The sequence below is a fragment of the Corylus avellana genome, chromosome ca7 (assembly GCF_901000735.1).
Source record: "Corylus avellana chromosome ca7, CavTom2PMs-1.0".
NCBI lineage: Eukaryota > Viridiplantae > Streptophyta > Magnoliopsida > Fagales > Betulaceae > Corylus > Corylus avellana.
In genome coordinates, this window is record NC_081547.1 from 20,207,412 (window position 1) to 20,233,532 (window position 26,121).

The 26,121-nt window shown below is 37.4% G+C and overlaps 4 protein-coding genes across 5 annotated transcripts; 1 reads left to right on the top strand and 3 right to left on the bottom strand.

Moving 5' to 3' along the window:
- Positions 1 to 4,268: 4,268 nt before the first annotated feature.
- On the top strand, positions 4,269 to 7,782 carry LOC132187525 (uncharacterized). Of its 2 annotated transcripts, none has more exons than XM_059601863.1 (7): positions 4,269 to 4,471; positions 5,099 to 5,214; positions 5,315 to 5,433; positions 5,520 to 5,682; positions 5,769 to 5,998; positions 6,093 to 6,414; positions 6,520 to 7,782. In XM_059601863.1, the coding sequence occupies exons 1-7, from the start codon at positions 4,313 to 4,315 to the stop codon at positions 7,619 to 7,621; spliced, it is 2,211 nt and encodes a 736-aa protein (XP_059457846.1). In that variant the 5' UTR covers positions 4,269 to 4,312; the 3' UTR covers positions 7,622 to 7,782. The 2 variants fall into 2 exon arrangements, with proteins under 2 accessions (XP_059457846.1, XP_059457848.1); XM_059601865.1 differs by having other exon boundaries at positions 5,772 to 5,998.
- Positions 7,783 to 9,307: 1,525 nt separating this feature from the next.
- LOC132186116 (pentatricopeptide repeat-containing protein At1g15510, chloroplastic) lies at positions 9,308 to 12,709 on the bottom strand. Its single transcript, XM_059599936.1, has one exon. It carries the CDS (start codon positions 12,662 to 12,664, stop codon positions 10,016 to 10,018), a length of 2,649 nt encoding a protein of 882 aa, XP_059455919.1. The 5' UTR covers positions 12,665 to 12,709; the 3' UTR covers positions 9,308 to 10,015.
- A 1,946-nt stretch (positions 12,710 to 14,655) lies between these two features.
- LOC132186791 (coleoptile phototropism protein 1) lies at positions 14,656 to 17,589 on the bottom strand. Its single transcript, XM_059600853.1, has 2 exons — positions 16,531 to 17,589; positions 14,656 to 15,452 (listed from the first exon to the last, which is right to left on the bottom strand). The coding sequence occupies exons 1-2, from the start codon at positions 17,263 to 17,265 to the stop codon at positions 14,916 to 14,918; spliced, it is 1,272 nt and encodes a 423-aa protein (XP_059456836.1). The 5' UTR covers positions 17,266 to 17,589; the 3' UTR covers positions 14,656 to 14,915.
- Positions 17,590 to 18,262: 673 nt separating this feature from the next.
- LOC132186442 (plastidic ATP/ADP-transporter-like) lies at positions 18,263 to 24,760 on the bottom strand. Its single transcript, XM_059600419.1, has 5 exons — positions 23,511 to 24,760; positions 20,929 to 21,183; positions 19,723 to 19,866; positions 19,293 to 19,640; positions 18,263 to 18,976 (listed from the first exon to the last, which is right to left on the bottom strand). Exons 1-5 carry the CDS (start codon positions 24,273 to 24,275, stop codon positions 18,620 to 18,622), a joined length of 1,869 nt encoding a protein of 622 aa, XP_059456402.1. The 5' UTR covers positions 24,276 to 24,760; the 3' UTR covers positions 18,263 to 18,619.
- Positions 24,761 to 26,121: the final 1,361 nt, after the last annotated feature.

Consider the following 26,121-nt stretch of genomic DNA (forward strand, 5'->3'; position numbering starts at 1 on the left):
TTTCAATTTAGTGTATTAAATTTTTCATTTTTGTCAATGTCCCTAATTTGTTGGGATTTTTCATTAAATCCCAACAAAATTTTCAAAATACCCTTTTTTTAGACAAAAAAAAATTAATTAATTGTGTGTTTTTTTTTTTTTTGGCAAAGATTGTGGCATTGGTATTTTTGTAAATACCATTAAATTCGGACCAACGCCTTAATCTTTGCAATTTTTTTTTCTTCCCAAGACAAATAGGAGTATTTAAAAAAAAAAAAAAAAAAAAAGTTAACAAGCGAATGAAATTGTAAACAATTGAAAGATTGACACACTAAATTTAAATAAATTAAATTTTAAGAGAGACATTACAAAAGTAATGACAATTCATGAGATAAAGTGAAATTTCCTCAAAAACAATGAAAAGCTATGACAATATAACCCAAAGGAATATTAATATCTATTGTGGTCCATCTTTGTGAAAATGAAAAAGAGAGATCCAAAGCTATAATTAAGATGTGTCGCTCATTAAAAAAATAAGTCAATGACATTATTCCTAACGTTAACGTCAAATTTCTTTCTTTTTCTTTTTTCCCTCCAAAGCAGTCACAGTCATCTTTCTCTGGCAGCTGTATTTTTATTTTTTATTTTTAGAAATACTAAACACATTTTCAGTCTCATGTTTTTAAATATACATTCTTTAACATGATAGCAAAAATTTTCATTAAAAAAATAACTTTTAAAAATAATTTTTTTTTTTTAAAAAAAATAGAGAATATTTAGGGGTTCAGGGGTTCAGTCCCAACCCCTTTTCTAGTTCCGTTCCTGCCACGTCTAATATAAATTCTCACACAATAGGCGTTCCACCAATGTAGCATGAAACTCAGGTATAAATTCACCATATACATATAAATTTGTATACACAAATTCATTCTTTATAAGAACTATTAACCTTTCTAAATAATGATAACAATATTTTTACTGTTCTTATGTCTAGTAAATCCCGCATTGTGGAGTAATTATGATCAATTTCAATACACACTTTCTCAACCATCCAGTCAATTCAATGGTGTTGAGGATTATAGAAGAATGCTTAGCCAAGATTATTAGACTTCCCATGAAAGAAGACTATCAATTTTTGCATTAAGGTACATTTAACTGTCTAATTTTTTATAATTTTACAGTTGTGTTTTTTAGTTTTGATTTAATTTATTGTGATGTGGCAGGTTCTTAATTTGATGTGGTCATTAACGATACAAGGCAGATGAAGAGTAGTTTTGTTCGGCTTAGTAGATTAATAACAAAAAAAAAAAAATGATATTCAAGTTTGAGATTGGATTCAAAATTGTACTTTTTGAGAAGGGTGATTTTTTTTTATTCAGGGAAAATGGGCATAGAGGAAATTACCAAAAATAAATAAATAAATAAAGGTAACTTCACTTTAGATTCCTGAATTACCACGCGATTTAACTAGTCTCCCAAACGTCAAAATCTCTCAATTTGAACCCCTGAACTTTCAATTGCAGTCAATTTGAACCCTTCCGTCAGATTTTAAACGTTAAAATTGAGACAATGACGTTTATACCCCCTGAATTTTTTACAAAATTCTAAATTTACGCTTAATTCCAAATTAAAAAAATAATAAAAAAGTTCTTTAGCCTTGTGACCCGTGGGTCAGGCGAGACCCATGCGGGTCTAACCGTGACCCACGCTCGGTCTCGTGGGTCTTTGGCCGAGACCCAGCATGGGTTTGACATGACACACGGGTCTTTCTTTTTTTTTTTTCTAAAAAAAAAAAAAACAAACAAACAAACAAAAATTAGAGATATTTTGGTCTCTTTAGGTATTGCCATTAGAAGTTAACAGCCAAATCTGACGGAAGGGTTCAAATTGACTACAATTGAAAGTTCAGGGATTCAAATTGAGATATTTTGAAGTTTGAGAGTTTGTCAAATCAAGTAATAATTCAATGGTATAAAGTGAAGTTACCGAAAAAAATAAATAAATAAATAAAGAAAAATAAAGAAAATTGATTCAGCCCAAAGGGATAATTGAAACTGCCAAGAAAGGCAGTAAACAGAACAATTTACAGAACAACAAAGAATAGGAAAAACCATGACTGTCGCGAAACTCTTCAAGAGATGGAAAATTTGAATTTGCAATGCATGTACTTTATATAAACCCCTAAAATTTGTTAATCTTTTGTGTCTCGAATAACTTGTAAAGGCTACCTCTAAGATTTCAATTTGTCTTTATGTGATTTGGGATTATGCACGCCCGCTCATATCAGAGTATGATGGTTTGAAAATCTTTCCTTGGCCCACTCAATGCATCAACAAGAAATTATGTACTCTTGTTGAAGTACAATTAGCACAAAAGCAGGGGATGAAATTGAAAATCTTTGTTTGCCCCAAGCACCATTAAGATGAAACCAAAAAACCCAACACTTGTCCAAATTATGTTCTGAGATATTCTAGTTGAAGCCCCTTAAACAAAAATTTGTGTAAGTTAAACAATCAAATTGACTGTGAGAAACAATCAAAAGCAACTAGAAACCAAACACAAGGAATTTATTTTCTAAGAACAAAAATCACCTCAACGGACAATCCCCTTTATATCTTTTGTTTCAAGCTTACATATATATTCGACTTCCATATAAGCTAAAGTTGGTGGACACCCTATGAAACCAATAAAACTTATATCCCTGCAGTAAGATATCCTAATTGCCTGAAGCTGATGGCATCCTTGAGAAGGGCTTTTTATCCACGGTTTGAAATAAGATCACAATATGAGAGACCCATAGAATACGACCCTAATCGAAATGCATGCAATTGTCTCATACAATATAGGGTGGTAAGACAAATCCTTCAAAGCTGAGCAAACATTAGCCAAAGTCACAAACTCGTACCTTTAATTGTTAACATTATTTATCTGTCACGATCCCAAAACTCGTAGGGCATGTTTGGCAAAAGACCTTAATGACCCGATACTATTTCTCAAAAAACTCAACTTCTCAACATTCTTATTTTTTTCACATCAATCAATTTTTGATACAGTAAAAAGGTCCGAAGCGTTTGCCAAATAGGCACATAGACTTTTAGCAATTTCCCTTAATAAAATGGTGATGAAAATGGGCTAAATCCTAGTTTATTTATTTAAAGATAAGAAAATGGCTGGAAAATTTATGGTAAACATATTGATACCACAACTTGAGACCTGTCATTTTAGGCACTTTAGAGAGAGCCCATAAAAGCTGGCCAAGGAAAGCCCATGGATGGAGGACCCAAATCTTGGATTGTTGGAGATTTTGGTTAGTGGTGGTAAAAAGTCACTTTTCTGGCAGCTTTTTACTTTTATTTGTTCGTCAAACACTTTTGTTCAAACTATAATGATGAAACGACAGCAATAATTGCGTCTAATTTTCTCTTTTCAAATCCACTCCACTCTACACTAGAAACAACCTTGACCTCTCTCTCTTTATGTAGAATGACAGCAAGAAAGAAAATGCTTGTTTTTATTTTGAACGGTCCAATCACCCAGAAAAGAAAAAAGGGATTTCAAGGGTCCAACTTATAATTTATCAATCATTTGAAGGACGATTCACCTTATTCATTAACAAAATTTCAAACTTAACCCATTATTTTGCTCATTGCTGCAATAGTTTGAGGGATACTTAAGAAAACAAAGACTAAAAAAAAAAAAAAAAAAAAAAACTATTAAATGGTGAAGAATTTGGTTAAAGACAAATTAATGAAAAGGGATTGGCTATAAATTTGAGAAGGGTAAGCCAATAAAGAAAGAAATTTGGTGAACACGAATCATTCTAAAAAGATTAGTTAATCTGAAGTTTTCTTATAATTACTTATAAAATTCAATTTCATATAGTCTTCTCAATATAGAATTGGAGTGTTACATTACATGTAAATGTCATAATTAACCCTAAACAATTTGATTTTTTAGAGGGCCTCAACTCTTTTCATTTTGGTGGATAAGTTTGTACCTTATCATGTACCAAATTACCAATCACAATTCAAGATAAAAATAAAAATTGATAAATAAATAAGTAAAATCTGCTTTTAGTATCTTTTCTAATCAAGACATTTTCTTAAGAAGATTGATTACATTCCTTCAAAATAAAACAAAAAGGAGGAAGAAGATTGATTAACAATGGCCCACGCTATCTAGCCGTTGCACCCACTCCACCGTTTGCCCACGTGGCACGTAATTTGAAAATTGCCAGCATTTAAAAACCAAAGTCGACCGTTAGATTCTTTCTTAGCGTAACCAAAAGCCCTCTGCTGCATCCACGCTTTCTCCCAAGAAGAAGTTGGAAACAATGGCTTTTGAGACTGCATTCACAGAAGAAGAAATGGTAGTCAGCGAGAGCGTCGGATACCCGAAAGCCTACGCGAAGCTCTGCCGCGACCGCCGTGTCAGTCCCTACAGCCATGGCCCTCCTTTCACTTACACACCTTACAGTCTGGAGCAAGATGAGGTATGAAAATTACCCTCTCTTTCATTCTCTGATTGCTTGCCTAGAAAACGCAGGAAAATAAAAACAGTAGAAGAAAATGAATTCTGGGTTTTGTAATTTCAGCCTCTTGGTTTTCAGAAAGTAGGAACACTCAGCATAAGCAAGACAATTTAATTCTGAGATACTGAAAATGTTAATATTTTCCATTTGAATCCTTTTCTCTGCAAACAAACACAGAATTTACTGGAATTCTTAGTGCTCTTTGGTTGTCATTAAAAATACGAGATAATCTTGTCATTTTTCAGATCTGGACATAAGATCATTATAATTAGTCAGTTTCGCTAGAAATTCAAACTTCTGATATCTGTAATGTAAACGAAGTATGGGTTTCTCATGAATTAAACACTTTTGTGTCTAGAATGTTGAATGAATTATGGGTTTTTCTTAGAATTCTGTTTTTTGTTTTTCTCTTATAATTCTTAAAAAATTATGGGTTTCTCATGAATTAAACAAGTTTGGATCGGATTTTGGGTCTAGACTGTTGAATGAATTATGGGTTTTTCATAGAATTCTGGTTTTTTTTTTTTTTTTTCCCCACTTATAATTCTTATTTTATGCTGGTCTTTGTGACATCTTTTGGTTTTGCAGACCTTGAGGGCAAGGGATTTGGATCAGATGTTCCCAATTATTGACCCGAAAGCTAAACCAACAGCGAAGCCCAAGATCTATGTCAGTCTCCTGTGGAAGCAGCTCAACCACCTCGGGTACCGCTTGGAGTTTTGCTCCATAATTCCAACATATGAACACATTTACAAAAATTCAAATTATGGGGTTTCTGATTTTCCTTCTTTTCTTCAATTTTAGGAATGCTGGCTTTGACCCTACAGTGATTCGAGTCGACCCGTACGGAAATGTTCTTTACTATCATGCTGATTCGGCTTCTCCTCTAGCTTGGGATATTGATCATTGGTTTCCTTGCTCAAGTATACAACTTGATCACAATTATACCTCTGTCTCTCTGTTTTCTCTCTGTCTCTCATATTTATTGGTCTTTTGGCTAAAATTGCAGGGGGAGGGCTAACTGTTGCAAGCAATCTGAGAATATTACAGCGTCAAGTCTGCAAGAAGAAGCATAGTAAGCTGGAGTTTTTGATCCCATGGTGGGAATTTCAACTGGGTATCTCTGTAAACCAGTTCTTGTCCATTTTCGCCTCCAAAAACTCAGATTTCAGGTGGGTCTGTTTCATTTATTTTCCTTTCCATGCATTTTAATCTATAACAACCAAAGGTTGGTAATAATTTCTTGTTTCATACTTAGCAGGCACAGAACATTTTCATTTTTGTTTTCTGAAGGTGAAAATGAAGAATTGAATGCTTCGCAGAAAATAGAGTCGCATTCTTTTCCACAACATTTCATCGAATCCAAAGAGAGAATTGGCCTTGCTCCTGCCGCCATTGTTGTATCTAGAAGGGAACATTATGACACATCGTCAACCTTGAAATCACTGGATTACAATAGGCAGCTAAGGTCACAGTCCCCTGCAATTGGTAAGTAGAAGAATATCAAATAGGTGACCTGTTTCAGTTGTATATGAAGAGAATTCCATTTCCTAACAACCCCATATTCATTTGATTGTGATAGCTGCAAGAAAAGTAAAGCCTAATGTCTTGAAAGAAAATGAAAACCCGGACTTTGTTACGAACCCATACCAAGCAATTGTCATGGCTAGAGATTCCTTGAAACAAAGAGAAGAATCTGTAAAGTTGCAGACAGAAGTACAAAAACTGGATGATGAGGTAAATGAGTTGAAGCAAAAGAATGAGGAGGAAAAGCTCACAATTCAAGAACTGGAATTGGTGCTGATAAAACGCAGGAGAAGGGCAGAAAAGTGCAGGCGACTAGCAGAGGCACAGCATTCATATAGGACTATGCTAGAGAAGATGATTCGAGATGCAATGCACCAGTAAGATCAATAAAAAATAAATAAATAAATAAATAAACCTAACTAATGTGCAAAGATTGTTGCTTTTAATTAAATTTTTCTCATATCTGAATTGTTGCTTTGTAGGAGTGTCATTTATAAGGAGCAGGTGAGACTGAATCAGGCTGCAAGTAACGCACTCATGGCAAGACTTGAAGCACAGAAAGCAATTTGTGATGCCTCAGAGAAAGAACTTCACAGGAAATATAAACAAAGAGATGAGATTGAGTTACAGATTAGGCCTGACTGGGAGCAAGCAAGGAAGAGATCAAGAATGGATGATACCTTTTTTGAAGAGAGGGACAGTAGAACCGTTCTCTGTTTACCAGGGATCAAGCCAAAAACGCCTATACACAAAGAACTGAGAGTGTTTCTAGAGGAGGAACAGAGGGCATCTGAAGCTGGTTTATCTCTTGATGAAGAAGGAAAGCTAAAGGAAATTGAGGAGGAAGTGAAAGTACCTGCAAAAAATATTACCAAGGAGAAGCCTGAAGAACATAACGGATTAATTGTTGCCTTGGAAGATGAAATCCCACTAGAGGATAAGCTTCATAAACTTGAAATTGGAGAAGGGAAGAAATTTAACATTCAATTCCCAGTTCCTCGAGAGCCAGAAATAGAGGAAGATGAAGAGAGCAGGAAGCAGCGTGGTAAAGGGAATGTTGAGAAATGGCTACAAATGCTTTTAGAGAGTACTCAAGAGGAGCTGGATCCTCAAAATGTGAATGAAAGCGAAAAGAGCAAGACTGATGATATAATCAGAAAACTGAATCAAAAGTACCCACAAAAAGAGGTAAAGATTTCCAAGCCTCCAGAATCTGAAGAGAAGGATGGTGTCAAAGGGATAGAAGAAATCGTTGAGATAGAGGCTAGAGAAGTACAGAAAGAAGAGATCAATGTGGGTGGTACTGGTATCGTTGAGGGAATTGGAAGTAGTAGGTTTGAGGGGGGGAGGGAGAGAAGGGACCATAATGGGAAGGAAAGAAAGCTTGTGAGATCCGAGAGTGCCAGGGGCTTTCGGCGAATTCCGTCTTCTCCATCTCTGATGTTGGGGATGAAGAAGGGAGTGGACTGCATAGGCAAGAAGCCGATGGTAAGTGGTGATGATGATAGTGATGGAGACCATGCTGCAAGGAACAGTTTCATCAAGTCATCCATCAGGACGATCAAGAAGGCAGTGAAAATATGAAAATATGCATATGTTTCATTTTCTTTTCCTCATTTTATATATATATATTTTTTAAAGAGTGCTAGGAATCGCTCCTCAAGCTGAATAATTAATTGTGTGAAACTTAGGTATTCGATTGTTATTTGTCTATAAGAATGGTTGTGGCCAGATATTTGATAACAGCTTCTTGTTGTTTTACACAGACCCAATGATTCAGATTTACAGTGTAAGGTAACGTGTGAGCTTATATATATATACACACAGCAGAGCAATACAAAAAGAGAACATTAAAGAAAGAAACCAAATCAAAAACCAACAAAATAATACTGCTCGACCAAGCAACCAATTACCACCCTAAAACATAGCCACTCACCTGGGAAAAATTCCTGCTCAAAACTCTCTGACAAATTCACCTCAGGAATGCCATAAATAAGATAACAAAAATGCTAAAAGGATTGTATTGATTATCTGAACTCAAGCTTATTAGCCAGATTCCTATTCAACTACCCTGCTTCAAGCCTGGAAGGAAGGCATCAGTAAAACTGGTTAATCAAGCAAACCTAACATCGTCAGTTCATTCGTATGAAGGTCATGGACACAGATAGACGCACCACGAATTTCATATAGATTACTTCTCATTACAATTTATTTTAAATTCATCATATTAATAAAGCAATCCCTTTCACAGACTTGCAATAGATTTTCAAGATGGAAGGAGAATGCGGGAATGTTACTAACAGTGTTGGTTGTAATGGCTCATGATGAAAATTTGCGAGTGCCATGAATGGCTTCCGAAAGGTTCTTAGCTTCAAATTAGTTGTAGAATGAGCTATGAAGGCTAAGAGATATATCTATAAGTAGATAATGAGTCCCACTTTGACCTATGAGACTGATGACAACAAAGTCAGTTATCTTGAAGTCCAAATTTGGATTTAGAGTCTTCTTTGCAGCAAAGCGCTTCATCAAAAGAGAGCTAGAGGAGCTGGGGTAAATATTCATCAAATCTACTCAGAGAAACAAGGAGTATAGTGGCGCGTGTGTAGGCCAAGCACATCGTCATGGCAAGTGGCATACACGCATTGTAACAAAGGACACGTCAATGAAAGGAAAGGTAGCCGAAGATGGTGGAGGAGAAGACATGTGGCTTGAGTGGGTGGAAAGGTTGCAGCAGATCTAAGATCTAAACCCCTAACAAAAAAAGCTGTTGAAACTAAAAAGAAAAGGGGAACCAAAGGGAGGTATATATGGAAAAGTTTATAAGGGAGGGGGTAGTGCGGAGGAGGGAGCATGACGGAGATCAAGAAGGTTGTGGCAGGGGAGTTTTTTTTTTTTTTTCTGAGCAGAGTGTTGTGCAAGTGGCATGTGAAAGCAAGTTCCTTGGTAACGTGTGAGCTTGATGAGTATCTAAGCATTTTAGTTCTCCTGGAATTTCTGAACTGCTAGATTTGTGTCAACTGTTCCTCCTAGCATCTGCATATAGCTATACATCTGCACAAAACAAAACATAATGCACAAAACAGATGGCGGAAATAGGAGAAATAATTGGCAAGAACAACCAGGTGAACTTCGAAATCGTGTAAATAAGGCTAATATAAATCATGTCTTGATTGTACAGAAGATGCAGGAAGGTGAAAGGAAGCATTTGGTTACTAAAGACAACAAAGAAACGTTCCAATATTATACTATCAGTGTCCTTGCATTCTTTAGCATTGATTACTTTCTTCTAACGACTAGGATATCGTGAGATGACAAATTTGGGAGGAAGCAGTATATTGGTATTATGCCACATCAGTAATTTAACAAAAGCATATACATTCAACAGTCAGTGACCCCTTTCACAAATTTTTTTTTTTTTTTGTTGGACATTTACGGGGAATTACATCTATCAAATCTCGAGACAGTTTACCAACAACCATCATCAAGATAACAATCCCCTGTTGGCAGGAGTTACAAAATCTTATTTACTCGTTTATTACATGGTGAGGGGAGTTAGACTACGGAACGGAATCCTACCCGTTCCAAGCAAGATGTAAGAGGGGACGAGCGTGTCCCGCCGCCCTTCCTTGTGCAAAGCATTGCGAGAAAGGCGAAAGAAGCAATCCATAGAAAGATTTGTAGTTTGCATTGGCAGCTTCCCTCAAAATTCCTATATCAGTTCTCCTGATCTGAAAAGCAGCTTCTTCTTTCTTCAGTCGATCACCACTTGGTTCCATATATGTGTATGATGTTCAAGCTTTTCTTGCAATGCAAATTCCCATGTTCTATTCCATCTTTTCCTCCCAAGGCACCTTTTGAATTTAGAGGGCCAATTCATGATCCTTGGGTCCATTAAAGACTGTTGAGTGCAACCACCCTGAAGTATGTCGGTCCTTTGTTTTGAAACTAAACACAAAATTAGAAATTCCTTCAGCACTCTTACACATCAGGCTTTCCCCAATAACCTTCATCCGCACAAGTACAGATGCCATCCTTGAAATGGTGGAACCGTTCAGTATCCCTAACAGATATCTCCCTGCGAACAACTTTAGAGATAAATTTGACAGTATTGTGACAGCTCTGGCACATGTATAGATTCTTGGTCACCAAAATTGGTACCCCAGGGGCAGTGTTAATGAGCCCAAATGCAATGGCCAGTCTCTCACTGTGCCCACAAAAAATCTCAGCTTTAGAAGCTTCAACTTCATCCATAGAACTCTTTTCTGGCTCACTAAAACCGATTGCCTTCATTTTCACATAAAATCCCTCCAAAACTGCTTTTAATTCCTTTATTTGAGGGTGGAAATCATCATCACTAAGGAAAGCATGAACTTTTCCCTTTACCTCCACCCAACTGCACCCAGGATCTACAGTAAGCCCTGTCTGTCTCATTGTCCTTCTCACTTTTGCAACTTCATCCCATTTACCACTGTCAGAATAGAGATTACAAAGGAGAATATAATACCCAGCACTAGTTGTATCCTTTTCGAAGATATGATGTGCGGCAAGTTTGCCAAGCTCAACTTGGCGGTGGATCCTGCATGCATTCAACAAGGCTCCCCATATGGCTGGATCAGGTTCGATAGGCATTTTCTGTATGAACTCATGGGCATCCTCCAATTGCCCAGCACGGCCAAGCAAATCAACAATGCAGGCATAATGCTTCAGATTAGGGGTGATATAATACTGATTTTGCATGCTATGGAAATACTCCAAACCTTCCGTCACCAAACCAGATCTACTACAAGCACACAACAGCGAAATAAATGTAATATCATCTGGACTAACCAGTTCCCCCACCATTCTCTGGAATAGTTCCACAGCTTGTGCTCCTTGCCCCCTCTCGGCATACCCTGTCAGCAGAATATTCCATGCTGCAACATCTTTTTTGTGTCTGTTAAATTGGTTCCATGCAGATCCCATTCTTCCACACCTTACATACATGTCCAAAATCGCATTGGGTATAAAACCGTCAAACCCTACTCCAGTCCTCAATGCATGGGCATGAACCTCTTTTCCACACATCAAAGCTCCTATTCTACCACATGCAGATAGAACAGAAATTAAGGTTACAGAATTTGGCTTTAAATTGGGTTTCATTTGGCGGAAGAAAATCAAAGCGTCAAAGCTCCTATTGTTGACCCGAAGCCCGAGGATGATTGAAGTCCAAGATATCACATTCTTGTCAGGAATAGAGTGGAAAACATCTAAAGCTTTCTCAATGCATTTGCACTTGGAATACATATCAATGAGCGTGTTAGCAACTAAAACATATGAGATGAGCCCTGTCCTGTTAGCAAGCTCGTGAAGTTTAACGCCCATATCTAAATGGCCTAAACAAGCGCAAGCAGATAGAACACTGGCTAGAGTGATCTCATCAGGCTGGACATCCTCTAGCTCCATCAATTTGTAAGTTTTCACGGCTTTAGCAGGTAGCATGTTATTCTCATAACTTGAAATCATCGACGTCCATGACACTACATCTTTATAATCCATTCTAGAAAAAACTTTTTCTGCAACCTCCCAATGCCCAACAGTTGAGTACATCTGAATTAAAGAATTATACACTGAAACATCGGCTCCAAACTCTGTTCTCATAACATAACCATGGACTTCCCTGGCTAATCTCACATCACCAAGAAGCTCACAGGCAGAGATTATACTAGTCATGGTCTTCAAATCTGGATCTACAGAAAGTTCACGCATCAAAAGAAACAATCTTAACCCTTCCAAACACTCTCCATTCTCAAAATACCCAGAAATTATCGCATTCCAAGATATCCTATCTCTACTAGGCATTCTATCAAACACCAACCGTGCTCTTAGAACATGACCGCATTTCACGTACATAGTGATCAAAGCATTAACCACGTCCACATCCGACTCAAACCCAAATCTTAACACATGCACGTGAACCTCCCTCCCCCTCGCCAAATCTGGTACGCCCCCACAAGTCCTCAACACACATGGAAAAGTATACACATCCGGCTTAATACCAACCCACAACATCCTGTGATACAAATCCAATGCCTCGTCGAAAAACCCCGCCTTGGCATAGCCACCCACCAACACATTCCAAGAAAACACATCCCTCTCCTCCATCCTCCCAAACACATACCAAGCATTACCCAAATCACCAAACCTCACAAACATACTCAATAAAGAATTACCAAGTCTAACACTTAATCGTGTCATCGAATTCGACACGTGCGAGTACACTCTAGCCCCCTCATCGTACGCTCTCTTCCACTCACTTAGCCTTAACAAAGCAATATAAGCGTCTTCTTCTACAGAAATTTGAAGCTCTTGCATCGAGTCTAGGAGCTTTAGAGCTTGTTCTAAGTTTCCAGTAAGGCATAGTTGACATATATCTGAATTTGGGTTGTGGTTCGTGATAGAGGAGGAGGAGGAGGAGGAGGAGGGGGAGGTGTTGAGAACTGAGACTTCTTTGGTTCTTTTGAGGGAGAGGTGGTGGGCTTGGAGGTTGTGAGAGAAGCTGAGGAGTCTGGTGTTGTGGGTTTTGGGAGTTTGATAATTGGGATGGTCAGGGTGGAGAGGGACTGGAGAGGTTTTTGCAAAAGCAGCCATTTTTGCAGGTGCAGAAGCAGAGCATGGTTTCTCAGAGGTTTTGGGTTTGGGTGAGGTTTAACGGTTAGAACGTACTGAAGTTGATGGATGATGATGATAGAGTCAAACGTTGTCGTTTCAGCTTTTTCTCCTATTTCTACTTAATTTTGTGTTCTATCTATAATTCTATAATATTATGTGTAGCACATTCTTTAATGAAAAAACTTTCCCTATTCCTATTTAACGACAATATCTTATGATTCTAAGACTTAAAATGGTCAAGATTTTAATATCATTGTATTTATTGATATCAATGATATTATATTATTTAAATTATTTGAATGAGGTTTCTACATATTTATTGTGTAGCATTACTAACAACATTTTGACAAACCCTTTTTTCACCTTTTTTACTGTTTACTCCGTTTTTTTTTTTTCAAAAAAAAAAAAAAATCACTACAAAATAAATTATTTTCACTTTTCAATACAAAAAATTTAAAACTTTATACCACATCAATCTATGTCTGCTACCGTATTTAAGGCAAAAGAGTTTGCCAAACATGCCTTAAATATAACAACATTTGTCATAAAAATATTTGTTATGCAAATCTAATTGTACTACCTAATAAAAGAAAGAATTCCCTTGCCTTTACTTTTAAAAGTATCCAAATAAACTCATTGCCTCACCATATTTTAGTTCTCGTTGTCGCTTTTTGTGAAGTTAATTCTTCTGATCTTGCTTTTTTTTTTTTTTTTTTTTTTTTTTTTTCTAATACTTCTGATCTTGCTTGACATAACCAATAATATCTTTTCCACTGGTTTGCCTACCTACGAATTCATATTCTTTAACTTTATACCACTATCATAAGCCAAATCAATTTCTAATGTTTGGATCATCTCTCTCTCACTCTCTCTTGTTCAGCTCAAAATCCCTCTTTACAACATGTAAATTATCTTGAAGTCACTACAGCATCTGTCTATCTTTGTTTTATTACCCCATTCTGTACCGAAATTTTAGTAGGTATATAAATTAACGCCTTAGATGGGAATTCTAAATCCAGAATTTCTTCCATATTATAGGAGTCGTATGCCTCTTGTTCAAAACCATATATCAATGCTTTGGCGTATAATCAGTAACCTAATTTTGATAATTATTCTTGTTTGCCTCTTCCCTGTAATTATTCAAAAGATAAATTAAAATGTACAAGAATTGTGAGGTCTTGTTACAACATGCTATAACATTAATTAATAAAGTGAACAATGATAGCAGCTGATTGCAAACTTAAAACTTATACCCAAAAAAAGGTAGTTTTGTTTCCTAATATATATACAAAAAAAGAACTACCAAAAAAAAAAAAAAAAAAGCTCGAGAAGGAACCATGAAGCACCAAATTGATCATCAAAGAATCAACCAATGTAAATAGTACCCAGAAACTCAGGAACCCATAGAAGCAATAATACAATTTATATAGCCAATATTGTGCAAACCAAAACCATAAACCCAATGTTGAAATCTATAATGATAAATTGACAAAATCAAGTGGTCACATTTTTACCCCTATCAAGGGGATTAGGATCTACTACAATTATCATTCCTTGCATCGAACAGCTTGAAAAATACTACCTATATATTGAAAATGTGGCAAGTTACCAATTAAAATAGCAAAAGATAAATAAAAAGTCATTCGAAAATACTTTTTCTTCACTTTTGCAGTGACGCTTATTCTTCAGTTAACTAAAAGACAGTTTTTTTCCCAAAGTTTTTCTACGACATGAAGCGCGTGCAAGAATTTGATAAAAATATGCTTAATTTTCATTAGTAACATGTCACATTTTTCATAGGTATCATTTTTCACATCGTTCAATGCAAGAAACGAATTCACATAATTTGAAAATTTACAATTTTAAAGAAATTGTAGGGCATCCTTATCCCAATCTCCATATCCTAATAAAATTGGCGCACACAAAATGCATCAATAGACCATAAAATCTATTGGCTTAATTCATGGATGTGAACAACAAAGTTACCTTGGCTTAAAATTGAAACCTCTTGCTAGGTCAAGGATAATTTGCTAATTATTACAGTAATACCCATCTTTAGAGTTTAGAACAGAAGAAAATATACATACACACACCTATATATATATATAAGCCTTACAATATTTCAGAAAGTCAGTGCATAAGTAATAACAAATTAAAGCATAAATACTAAAACAACAAAATTAAACTTGCTTATTAATTAATAAATCCTTAGCCTTCTTCACCTTGATCATCAAGACATGGATTTCCTCCACTTGGGGGGAGGAGTCTTCCCTCTCACCAGCTTGGTTTTAATGCCCAGAGGCGTTTCCTTGCCAAATTCCGACTCTTCGTCAACCTCTTCAATTTTGTGAATCACATCAACCCCCTTGAATGAAGGTAATCCAAACTTCTTCCACTTGAAAAATCCCTTTTTCTTCCCCACAAGCCTCTCTATCTGCACTTGCATGGAGTTGCACTGGCTTTGAAGCCTCACAACATCTTCCTTCAGCCTCCTTATCTCCATTTGGTTGGCTGTCATTTCACGCCTCGAGTGGCACCGGGCAGAGGAGTCAAGCCCAATGCCCGGGCTACGGGTGCCACTGAAGGAGCCACTCCAATCAATATGGCGGTTGAGCTTGTTTTGCTCCGAGAAGAGCACTTGGATGACTGCCCGAACGGGCAAGCGTTCGTTTTGAGCTGCATGAAGAGATGCCTCCGGTGAGAGTTTCCGGCTGTCAATTAGTCGGCAGAGACTCTTTCTTTCTTGCTTTGATGCTGCGGGATGTGCCTGCCAGGTTATGCATGCATGAAGCCATGAACTTGATTGTATGTTCATGAAGAACCAAGAATTAACGAGTACTAACTTTGTACACAAACCAACTTTAACGAGTACTAACTTTGTACACAAACCAACTTTAATCATATACAAAGAGTAACGACTTTGATTGATGGGCTTAAACATTCAAATAAATTTTAGGTTGTCCAGCTACTTAATCGGGCAGATAGGTTTCATATGAAGTTTTAGGGCTGTTCAAGTAGACATTTAAAAACCACTCTGCATCCGCTATACGCCCATTCACATATGGGTTGCCTGTGGATTTTCGGCTCCCAATTCCAAGCAGGAAAATACCATATTTGCAATCGACATATGCGAGGGAATAGCAGAATAACTGGAAAGGGAGAAGTAATTACTGAAACAACGTTGTTTTAGACAAAGGAGTAGGGCAATTAGTGGGTTTTATTAACAAATTGAAATTGTATGTGTAGAATATAAAGGCTTATAGGTGCCAGAGAGAGAGAACCCGAGCGGCAATAACATAAAGTTCATCAACAACCCGCCATAAAAAGCTCATATAAAAAAGGGTACATTTAGAAGGGTATCAATGGCCTTTAAGGTAGAGACAGATTGTATGACAAGTTTTAAGCAAATGTACCAAACAATTACCCTTAGGTTGAAAGTACACTTGCAAAATCCCCATTCAATCCAAACCCTTACCCTTACGCTACCTTTCACATGCTTCCATGAGAGGACAATAGAAAAGCCAAGCATGGCATGGATTGATGTCATTTTGCTTTCTGCCTTGCAAGGACCTGGCCACCTAACCCTCTAGGCTTCATCAGATGAAGAATCTTTTATATATATGCTTGCGACAACACAAGGCTTTATGAATAATATGAGGTTCTTGTATTTTTGTAATTATTATTATTATTATTATTTGTAAATTGTAAGTGGCGATGAATATAATTAATTATATTTTAACAATATCTAATTAATGAAGTCAGTAATTAATGATAGGCATGAATCAATCAATTATATATTTATTCAAAGAAAGCCTATAAATTGAAAGAGAGAAGTAATTGTTTACTTTGAGATAAGTATCAATGGCTCGGTATAAGCCGTCTTCGGTGGCGCGGGCATGGCCAGGTAGAGCTCCGGCGAGCGCAACAAAATCCGGCAAGCTCAGATTGGAATCGACGGCGGCCTCGGCAAGATAAGAGTCCACAAGCTTGGCCACCTTAATGAATGCAGCAGCCCCAGATTTAGCAGCCTCATCCAAATTCACAAACCTCTTCACCAGCCTGATGACGAGCTCAAAATCTAGCAGAGTCCCACACGTGTGGCTAAACGACGGTATCATCAATTCTTTCAGTGAAGCCTGGTCCAGCTGCCATGATATACGCTTCTCCAGCTCGGCTCGGTACGTTGGCTCGACGCCAACCATGTTGGCGGTCCGGAGGAGGCGGAGGAGGAAGTTGCAGGGGATGGAATCCCTCTCCGGAGGGAGAACTCCCACGATGGTTTCCACGAAGAACCGCTTCTTCATCCAGGAAGCCGTGACGCTTTCCTGGGACTCTTCGGAGTTAGTTAGGCTCTTCTCTGCCACGTTACCGCCGGAGAGGTCCGGCAGCCATTTGGAGGCGTAGTGGGTGATTATGGAACCGATTAGATCGTGTCGGACACCCTTCGCCTTAATGCCGGAGAGGGTTTTCACGAAGTAGTCCATGTCGAGGATGCATGCGTCGTCAAACCAGAGTTCGGCCTCGAAGTGGGATGTTTTTCCCGGGAAAGTGACGGATTCCGGAAAGGATTGCCTCTTCATTTTTGGTGAACAAGTTGGAGGGAGGGAGTTCGTGCCAGATATATGACATAGGAATACAGGGTAGGACGGTAGAAGTAAATGTACTGAGATCAGTAAAATTAAAATGGAGACAAAGTTAATTCTTTTTCTTGAGGTTGTCTGTCTAATTGACCAACTTATCCCTGAGATTCTTGTACAATGAGAAGAGCAACAGAAACCGTCAGCATGGGGTGTTTCGGGACAAATTTTTTTTTTTCTTACCGTTGGAGGGGTTGGAGCTTGAGAGGATAGGAAATGAGCACAAAGAGAGAGGTTGGAGCTTGAGAGGATAGGAAATGAGCACAAAGAGAGAGAGAGAGAGAGAGAGAGAGAGAGAGTCCTCTGTTTCCAGGTCCCTTTCTTGGCTTGGTGGGGTTATAATTAATTTTGTTCTCGATGTCAGAGAATGGAATATTTTGCATTTACTAAAACTTGTCATCTTTCTCTCTCTCTCTAGATTTTTTTCCCAACCCAAGCAAATTGCAATTGTGAGCAGGCCTAGAAAACTATCTTGGATGATGTTTTGATAATCTTTTGTGGGTGTAAATTAATAAGCCATTATCCCATCTACTTTCCTTTTACCAGCAAAAAGAACAATCACTTTCCCTTTGATCCTCAAAATCATACAGAAATGTATACGTGATGGTTGTTTTTTTAATAAAAATGTAATTTACTGTCCATAAATGTACGAATGATGGGAAGGAGATGGGATACCGCATGCAAATGCCAAAATTGTGTGTATGCGTGCTACAGGACCAACATGTGAACTTCGATTTTGTTTGTTTTGCTACAAACAACAAACAATTGCAGCTCAGAGTAGACATGGGTCATGATTCCTGAACTTTAATCATCCTGATTCAGTGCCAGTTAATGCCACTCGTCTAATGGACTGAGCATGTAGCAAGGCACGTAGCACAGGCATCTGAGGAAGCCAGAAAAGTGTGCATATATATTGACAGTTAAAGAAGAAGATTTGAAGTTTGTAGATCTAACGGTGTACATGATATTTGACATTATTGAGAGGGAAAGTAACCCCCGGTGCAAGCTATCATCCATTATACATTTGCAGCAACAAGTTTTCGAAAAAATACCAAACTAGAAGGAAAGTAGCTTTCATCAATATAGTTCCAAACAAATTCTACCCAAGTGGAGAAACTTATAACCTAAACAGATTTTAAAGCCCATTATATATGGAAAACTGGACGTCAAAAACATGCAGTAACATACTTATTTTATATGTAGAGTAATCTTCTACAACCAATGATTCACCTAACACTGGTTCTCATCTGCTCCACTTAAAATCTTCCTGTTCAGCAACCTGACGGAAGAGAACTTATTAAATATTTTGCGAGGTTGAGGTCTCGGATGTGGAGTCACCGGCCATTGGATTCATCGCTGAGCCACTTGCAAGAGAGCCATTCCCGGTTGCGTTTTCAGCCACTACTGGGATCTTGACGGCCGCTCTTTCCATCTCCTTCTCCAGCTCTTCCTCCTGACGCAATGCAGTAAACTGGGTATCCAAAGACTTGGCTGCTGCTAACCAAGCAATGACGATCACCAAAAGTATCCCTCCAAGGTAAGGAGTTGAATTCGCGAGTGACCCGAAGGTTAAGATCATAAACTGCTGAATCAGAGCACCACCAGACTTCCCCAATGGGTTGCAGACAACATCAATGGCTGCCTTCCCTTTAACCTAAAAAAGCAAGCAATAAATAGGCAAAGTAAACACAGCTGGCCTCAGGAGAAGAAGAATATTACTGAATTGATGTTGAAGTAAAATGTTATGACTTCTCAAAAATTGAAAAATTATATATTCAAAGTTCTAGAGAAATTTCTGAACTGTTGACATCTCCATGTCGGGGATAAAAATTTACAGTTTTTCCCTTTTCTTATTCGTAAAACTAAGCTATTACGACAGTTATAATTTTCATATTTTCAAACATCACTGAAACCAATCTAGATCATTATTAAGATTTAAGAACCCTGAATAGCGACAAAAGTGTCCAAACCTTGGTTTCCTCATCTAAGGGAATATAGGCCATCTCTTTGCAAGGGTCAAATAAGCTGTACTTGGCACTCTTGCTGAAAATGTTTTGCAAGGCACCCACATACACAGCTGCAAGAAGAGGAGTCATCCCAAACTTCATAAGAGCAGGGGCAAATGGATCCCCGAATAATATCAGAGAAAAGAAACCGACTCCTGTCAGAAGCAGGACTGTGGGTGTGATCTTGGCAGCAACTCCCCAACCATATTTGTTAAATATATATTGGCTCAGCAGCATCATCGTGAAAGTTGCTATTCCAGTGGAAGTTGAGAAGTCACCCATAAAGGAAGAGTACTCATTCGGGCTTGGAAACTGCACAATTTAGAAAGTCAGAGACTCATTAACCAATAAACAATTGAGAGATCACAATTGGGACAATGCATCGTTAGTTTACCTGAGCTTTCAGCTTAGATTTCCATGTAACCTCAACAAGGTTGATGCTAATACCATATGCAACCACCAAAGTGGCAAGATCCCTAATGTATCTTGAAGAAACCAAGAATTTCAAGCTCTCCATCGTACCCATTTTGGGCGTTTCCTGCAACAAAGAAAGTCGAAAAACTGTATAACACGAGTGATCCATTTAGTCTACACATGCATTAGAACTCTGAGTGTCTGTGTGCTCACGTGCATCTAGACAAGTGTTTAAATTCATATTAGAACAGTTATGATCCATGTTTAACAAATATAGATAGCTTTTTCTATATTAAGATTCCCATGTTTAACAAATTATGGGGCAAATGGAAAACAAAAAAAAAAAAAGAAAACAAAATGGGGCATTATTAAAGCTAGTGTTAGGGTAATTGAGACTTTGGGAAGAGTTCTAGTGACACCATAGCATTTTAAAATACCACTTAACCCAAAATTTCTAACTGTGTTATATACACTTGTGGCGTCTTTCCAATGTGAGACTCAACCATTTTACATTTATACATGTATGCTCAAGAATCTCTTCTCACGCACTAGTCTATAACCACATTGTTACACTCTCCCTCAAACAGAAGCTTTATTAATCTTATGGGCTATCTCCAGGACCACTTGTAAGCTATGTGAGAGCTATGTGAGATTGCCTGTATTATGCACCTTTTCCCTTCCTTTAGGGACCCCTCATTCATGCCATGCACACTATCCCTGTTCTAACCACAAAAGAGACCACTATAATCCACCAAACTGCAAACCAGCATAAGCTCTAACTAGTTGTTAGGAAGATTGACACCTTGGAACGGGTTCTAATGAGACCATAATATAGCATATTGGGACCTCACTAAACCCAAAAGTTTGGGCCTATCTATGCTACATTAGCCACTCACATTTGTGAAATCTTTCTAATGTGGGACTTAATCATTTTAGATTCACACATATATACTCAAAATCTAGCTTATTAGTAAACAAAGTTGATTTGCAAATAAGACAGTGACACATCATATTCTAGTAATTTCCCAGCTTTTCAGTTCCTTCATTAAGAAAGACTGTCATGTTAAGCAAAAGTAAAGGAATAAACAGAAATCGGGCAAATATAAAAGTTTACCAAACAAACAGATTTAGATAGAGAAGGGATCAACAGCTAAACAACAGGGGATTCCTTGCAGAAGATTATTACCTTCTTCTTCTTACTACGGGTTGGAAGAGGAACATAATTGTTCACCCACCAGTAGAGGAAACAGATTGCAACGCCCAACAACACCACAATACTCATCATTCCTTTTAGGGAGACGGCCCAACCATCAACACCAGGGCCCAAATTTTGCCTCATTTGTGAGAAATACTTCACTGTTCGACCTGAGAATATAAGAGCAATATTTGCCCCGAGACCGAACAGGGGATAAAATTTTTTTGCTTCATCAACAGTAGTTATCTGCACAAAATGCCTGCAACAGATTAGAGATTGACTGAAGACAGAGACCTTTACAACTAACATGTAGAAAAAATATATATATACACAATGCAATGGAATTCATATGAAATTGTCAAAGACTAATCATATAAAGAAGTAATCAACATCAGACTTTCTTTAATTGCTAAAAAAAGATATAGTAAGATGAGAAGATTTATGAAGATTTGAATGTAGTTGTAAGATTGAACCTCTTCCTGTTTCAGCCTTTTTGCTGAATATATTTTTATTTCAGTTTTTCAGAGAGAGAGAGAGTCACAATTCAGCAACCATCTGAGACTGTCCAAACTCAGCTATGATTTTTCTGTTTCACAAATTACTAGACAGAATCATACATACCAGTAATATTTAGGTCATGCTTGCCTTATAAAACAGAAGCAGTTATGTTTATAGGGCAAACTGCTAGGTCTTTTTCTACCTAGTCCCTTTCACATGCTCCAGAATGTGCATGGACTATACAATTTGCACCCACAGACAAAGCAGCTGCCTGTAAGCAACCGCTTTATCACCAACTGTAAGAGTACCGTGGAATATTTGAGTCAACCTCCAAAATTTCCAATGTCCATCAGCTTGTTTACCTTAATTCTTAAAACCGCCAGCTAATAATATCGGGAAAGACATATTCAGTGGGAATAGGAAATGCTTGTTATTTTAAGACAATTAAGAGTATATGGAAATGGAACGTACAGTGAGAAAAAAAAAATGCTTGTCATTTGTTGCACAAAGAAGTAACAGGTCCTTTATGAGAAGGCAATTGGGAACAAGGATTTTATGGGAAAAATGCTTAAATAGACAAATATTTCTGTGAGCGAATTGGTCATTTGTTGGTCTTTCCCTCCCTTAATATGTCTACCAATTATAGTGTGTGTAGAATGCATGCACATCTTTTCCCTTATCCTTTTAAATTTAGAAGGAAATCATTACATAAGCAAGAGTTGTAAAAGAAGAGCAGCACCGTGATATGTCCATAAACAGATCAATGTCATACATAATTATCTTCAAAAAAATAAAACCTCAAAATAATGTGCATAAAACAATCAATTTTTCCTGATAACTCCGTGAAAATATATAGGTGATAATAACTTAGATACCAATTAAGTATGGTTCAAAAGCATTAATCACATAACATTGCAGAGGGTATTTCCACATTTTGTGTCCCAAAATTACTTCTGTTTCTTAACAAATGCATAATCAGTTCCCAGGACTGATACGAACAATGAGAGATAACTTGGAAGCCAACACTTTCAGCACCAAAGTTTGTTCATGTCCAGTTCAGCTACAATAAATATTACAGAGAGCCATAACACATAAAAATAAAAATAAAAATAAAAATTTTAAAAAAAAAAAAAAAAAAAGACCATGTCTTTTTCTATTAAAGATACCAATCTTGGAGCAGAACTAGGCACTCCCCACTACTGCACCAATCATAGTCTCATTTAGGAAGACATCAAATAGGGGCAGAAATTTCAGCAAGAAAATATTATCATCAAGCCTACCATATCAAGCAAACTTCAAATTCATGCAACATATGATATCCTAATTTATAATGTTATTCCAGCCTTCATGCATCCTATACATTCAAAGAAACTAGCCATGTCCAAGGCAGGAAGAAATTAGCTATCCGATGCCAGATGAAAATTTTAAAAAAAAATAAAAAAAAAATATATATATATATATATATATATATATATATATATATATAAAATAAAATAAAATAAATCAGTTGGATAAAATCATTCATCCAAAGATAATTATTGAATATGAGGCCTTCATTTCAAACGCAGAGCATAATTGGGCAGTTTCCTTCCTACTCTGAGTAGCCAACTCGTGAGGAAAACCTAATAGTATTATATAGTGAAAATTCCCAATCTGAAACGCATCCATTTAAAGATACTGAAATTCTTTTCTTTCTTTTTTCCTGAGCAAAGATCAGTATATTCGGAAATCACAAAGCATAAACCAACCCCCAAAGAAGTATATGGAAAAACATAAGACAGCTTAATAACCTAATGAAACAGGTAGCTGAAAAAAATAAAATGAAATAACGATCCAAATAAGTTGAAATTCCATATCACACAATAGACAGATATGTTTAGTGTTTGAGCAGCCTGTAGAAAAGAATTAATTAGGAAGCTGTAACAGAAGATACCATCAATTGTATGTAAGAAAATAAGATACCAAACAACTAAGTTCTGACATCAAAATCTAAAAGCATAATATTAAAAAATAAATAAATAATAATCAGGCAGACAGATTATTTAAAAAGTACACTTGGTGAGACAATTAATTACCTGATTGGCAAAGCCCCAAAACAGAACTGAAATCACCACACTACCCCAAAGTTCAGCCATGACATAGAACAAACAGAAGCTCCAGATCCTCATAATAGCAAGGGGACCAAGGAACCTTGGGCCAAGTATCCCGAGAAGCTTATCAGCAAACGCCTCAGGATGGATATAACTGCTGAGAGGATACAGGAAAAACCCAAATGCCCCAAAGAAGGCGATAAAGGGGAGAATAACAGAATAGAAGAGAGCCTGCTTAGACAATACGTTAGCCAATTTGGTGTACAACAACATGAACCCAATAGCCATGGGCAAGTTCACCCACGTTTTCAGAAATGGTATAATCTCTGCACTACTCCCTTTGGCTGTCACAACCAATACATCCTTTGTGTCCCTTAGGATTGTATAGTTGAAAAGAATACAAAAGAACATCAACCCAAGCGGTACAATCTTCTTAAACGTCGTAACCTCAATACCCAAAAGCTTCGGCTTCTCAATTTCTGTCTCACCAAACAGTGGCTGCCCATCAGCTGCCGCCGCAGCCTCAGCCCTGCAGACAAACAAGTTCCCCCCTTTTTGGCCAAACCCATGAGTTTTTGAGACAAACCCATTGAGTTTTTGGAACCCATTTGATGATAGAGAAAACCCCCCAAATGTTTTAGGTTTAGGGGTTAGAAATCTATGTTTCAAGCCCTGTGATGAGGAAAAAACCCTGGCTTTGGGGTTTGTGGGTAGAGAAAGAAGCCCTTTTGCCTTTAGAACAGCCTCCATGTCTCTCTAAGGTCCTTGAGAAAAACCCAAAACTTGGTTCTTCAAGAGGAGAACATGAAGAGAGACAGAGATAAGAGAGTGAGAGGGAAAAGAGAGATAAGGTGGCTGGAGGAAGATTATTCTTTCTCAAAGCAGGCACAAATATGCTTTTATATCAGCAAAGAAACCAAACTCACCAAACCCTCCAGCGCTTGAAGAAGTAAAAAACAAAAACCATAACAAAAATCTGGAAATTAAATAGTAACAAAAACTAAAAAACTTCTGAGAGAGAGATTTTTATTTTATTTTCTTTGTCAAAATATCATTGACAGGAGTATAATAAGGGCCAGAGAAGCTGGTTTAATTTCTAAGCTGTTAATGACGAGTCAATAATCTCGGATCAACTCCGCCAGATGGAACTCGGAACTTCGATTGTGTGAATAAAAGAGGAGGGTTATGAATGTGGGTGGGAAACAGTCAAGCAAAGGGAAAGGCAAACCCGGACGGGATCCTCATAAGTCGCAAGTGTGCAGGACTGGTGTGGTGAGGTGAAAGTCCAAAATGACACTAATAATTTGTAAAATGACCAAAAACACCTTTGAGATACTTCGCACTTTTTATTATGATTGTGTGACTAGGCACGTGACGTGACTCTTGGGATTCATGGCATTGAAAGTTACATGTGAGATACAAAATCGTGGAACGTGAAAAATCTTTTCTTTTTCTTTTTCTTTTCCCTAAGCGAATATGTGAATTCATTGATGAATTAAATTTCCTCTACCCTTGTCCCTTCATATTGTTGCTGTACATTTGTCAATTTTCTTATGAATAAACCTCATATGCGGTCAGTGCATAAAATAAGGGTTTTGCTGCACCCAATAGCATTAAGCTACATCACCTAAAGCCAAAAAAAAATGCACAAAAATACCCTACAGCCTAATACACTGATTTTCTATTCTCTCTCACTTTCTCTACTTCTCTCTTCTTCTATGATTCTTCACCAAAATTTTTTGTAGCTTCTTCTTCTCTGGTTCTTCACAGCCGGCTGGGTTTGTTGAGACGTTGGCCGTGACCCAGCCCGGCTTCCCTCTCCGGTAGAACCTTTTAGGGTGATAAAATCTCTAAAGAATTAACTTTTCATTTTAAGATTTAGTTTTGAATTCAAAAAAAAAGTTTTGAGGCATTAGAATATAATTTTGAGGCTGAATTTCGCAAAAAAATGGGCAGGAGATGATACCCCTGCCAAAGATGGTGCCAGTGGTTTAGTTTGGGTCGTGGCCAGAGACCCAGGTGGGTCATGGCCTGACCCACCTAGGTCTCTGGCTTGACCCAGCATGGGTCTAGCCAAGACCCAACGGGGTTTGGCCACGACCTACCTAGGTCTGGCCAGACCCAGCGTGGGTTGTGGCTAGTCCCACCGTGGGTCTGGGTCAAACCCACGGTGATTTGGTTTTGTTGGCCAGCATCAGTAGGTTTGGTTTTGTTGGCCGGTGCTAGTGGTTTGCTTTGGGTTTTGCTATTATCAAGTGTTTTGATCTTATTTTGTTAAAATGTACTTGATGATGTGTCATCACATAAGTGGATGTTGCAAAACACCCTTTCTATACAATGATTACATAGTAGGGGCTCTCTTTTCTTGATTGCAAGTACTTTTGACTATAGAATCACATGTTTAAGTAGTTCAACGTAGTTGAATAATTCAAAATTTATTTAATTAAATAAATTTTGAGTTTTATCAAAAAAGAATTGTTGAAGATTCTAGTATGTTGCATTTGGTGCTTTTAGACAAATCAATGATGATGGTGTTAAGATCAAATGTGAATAATATTGAAAGAAAACATAGAAGTAAAGAATATTGCACAAAAAT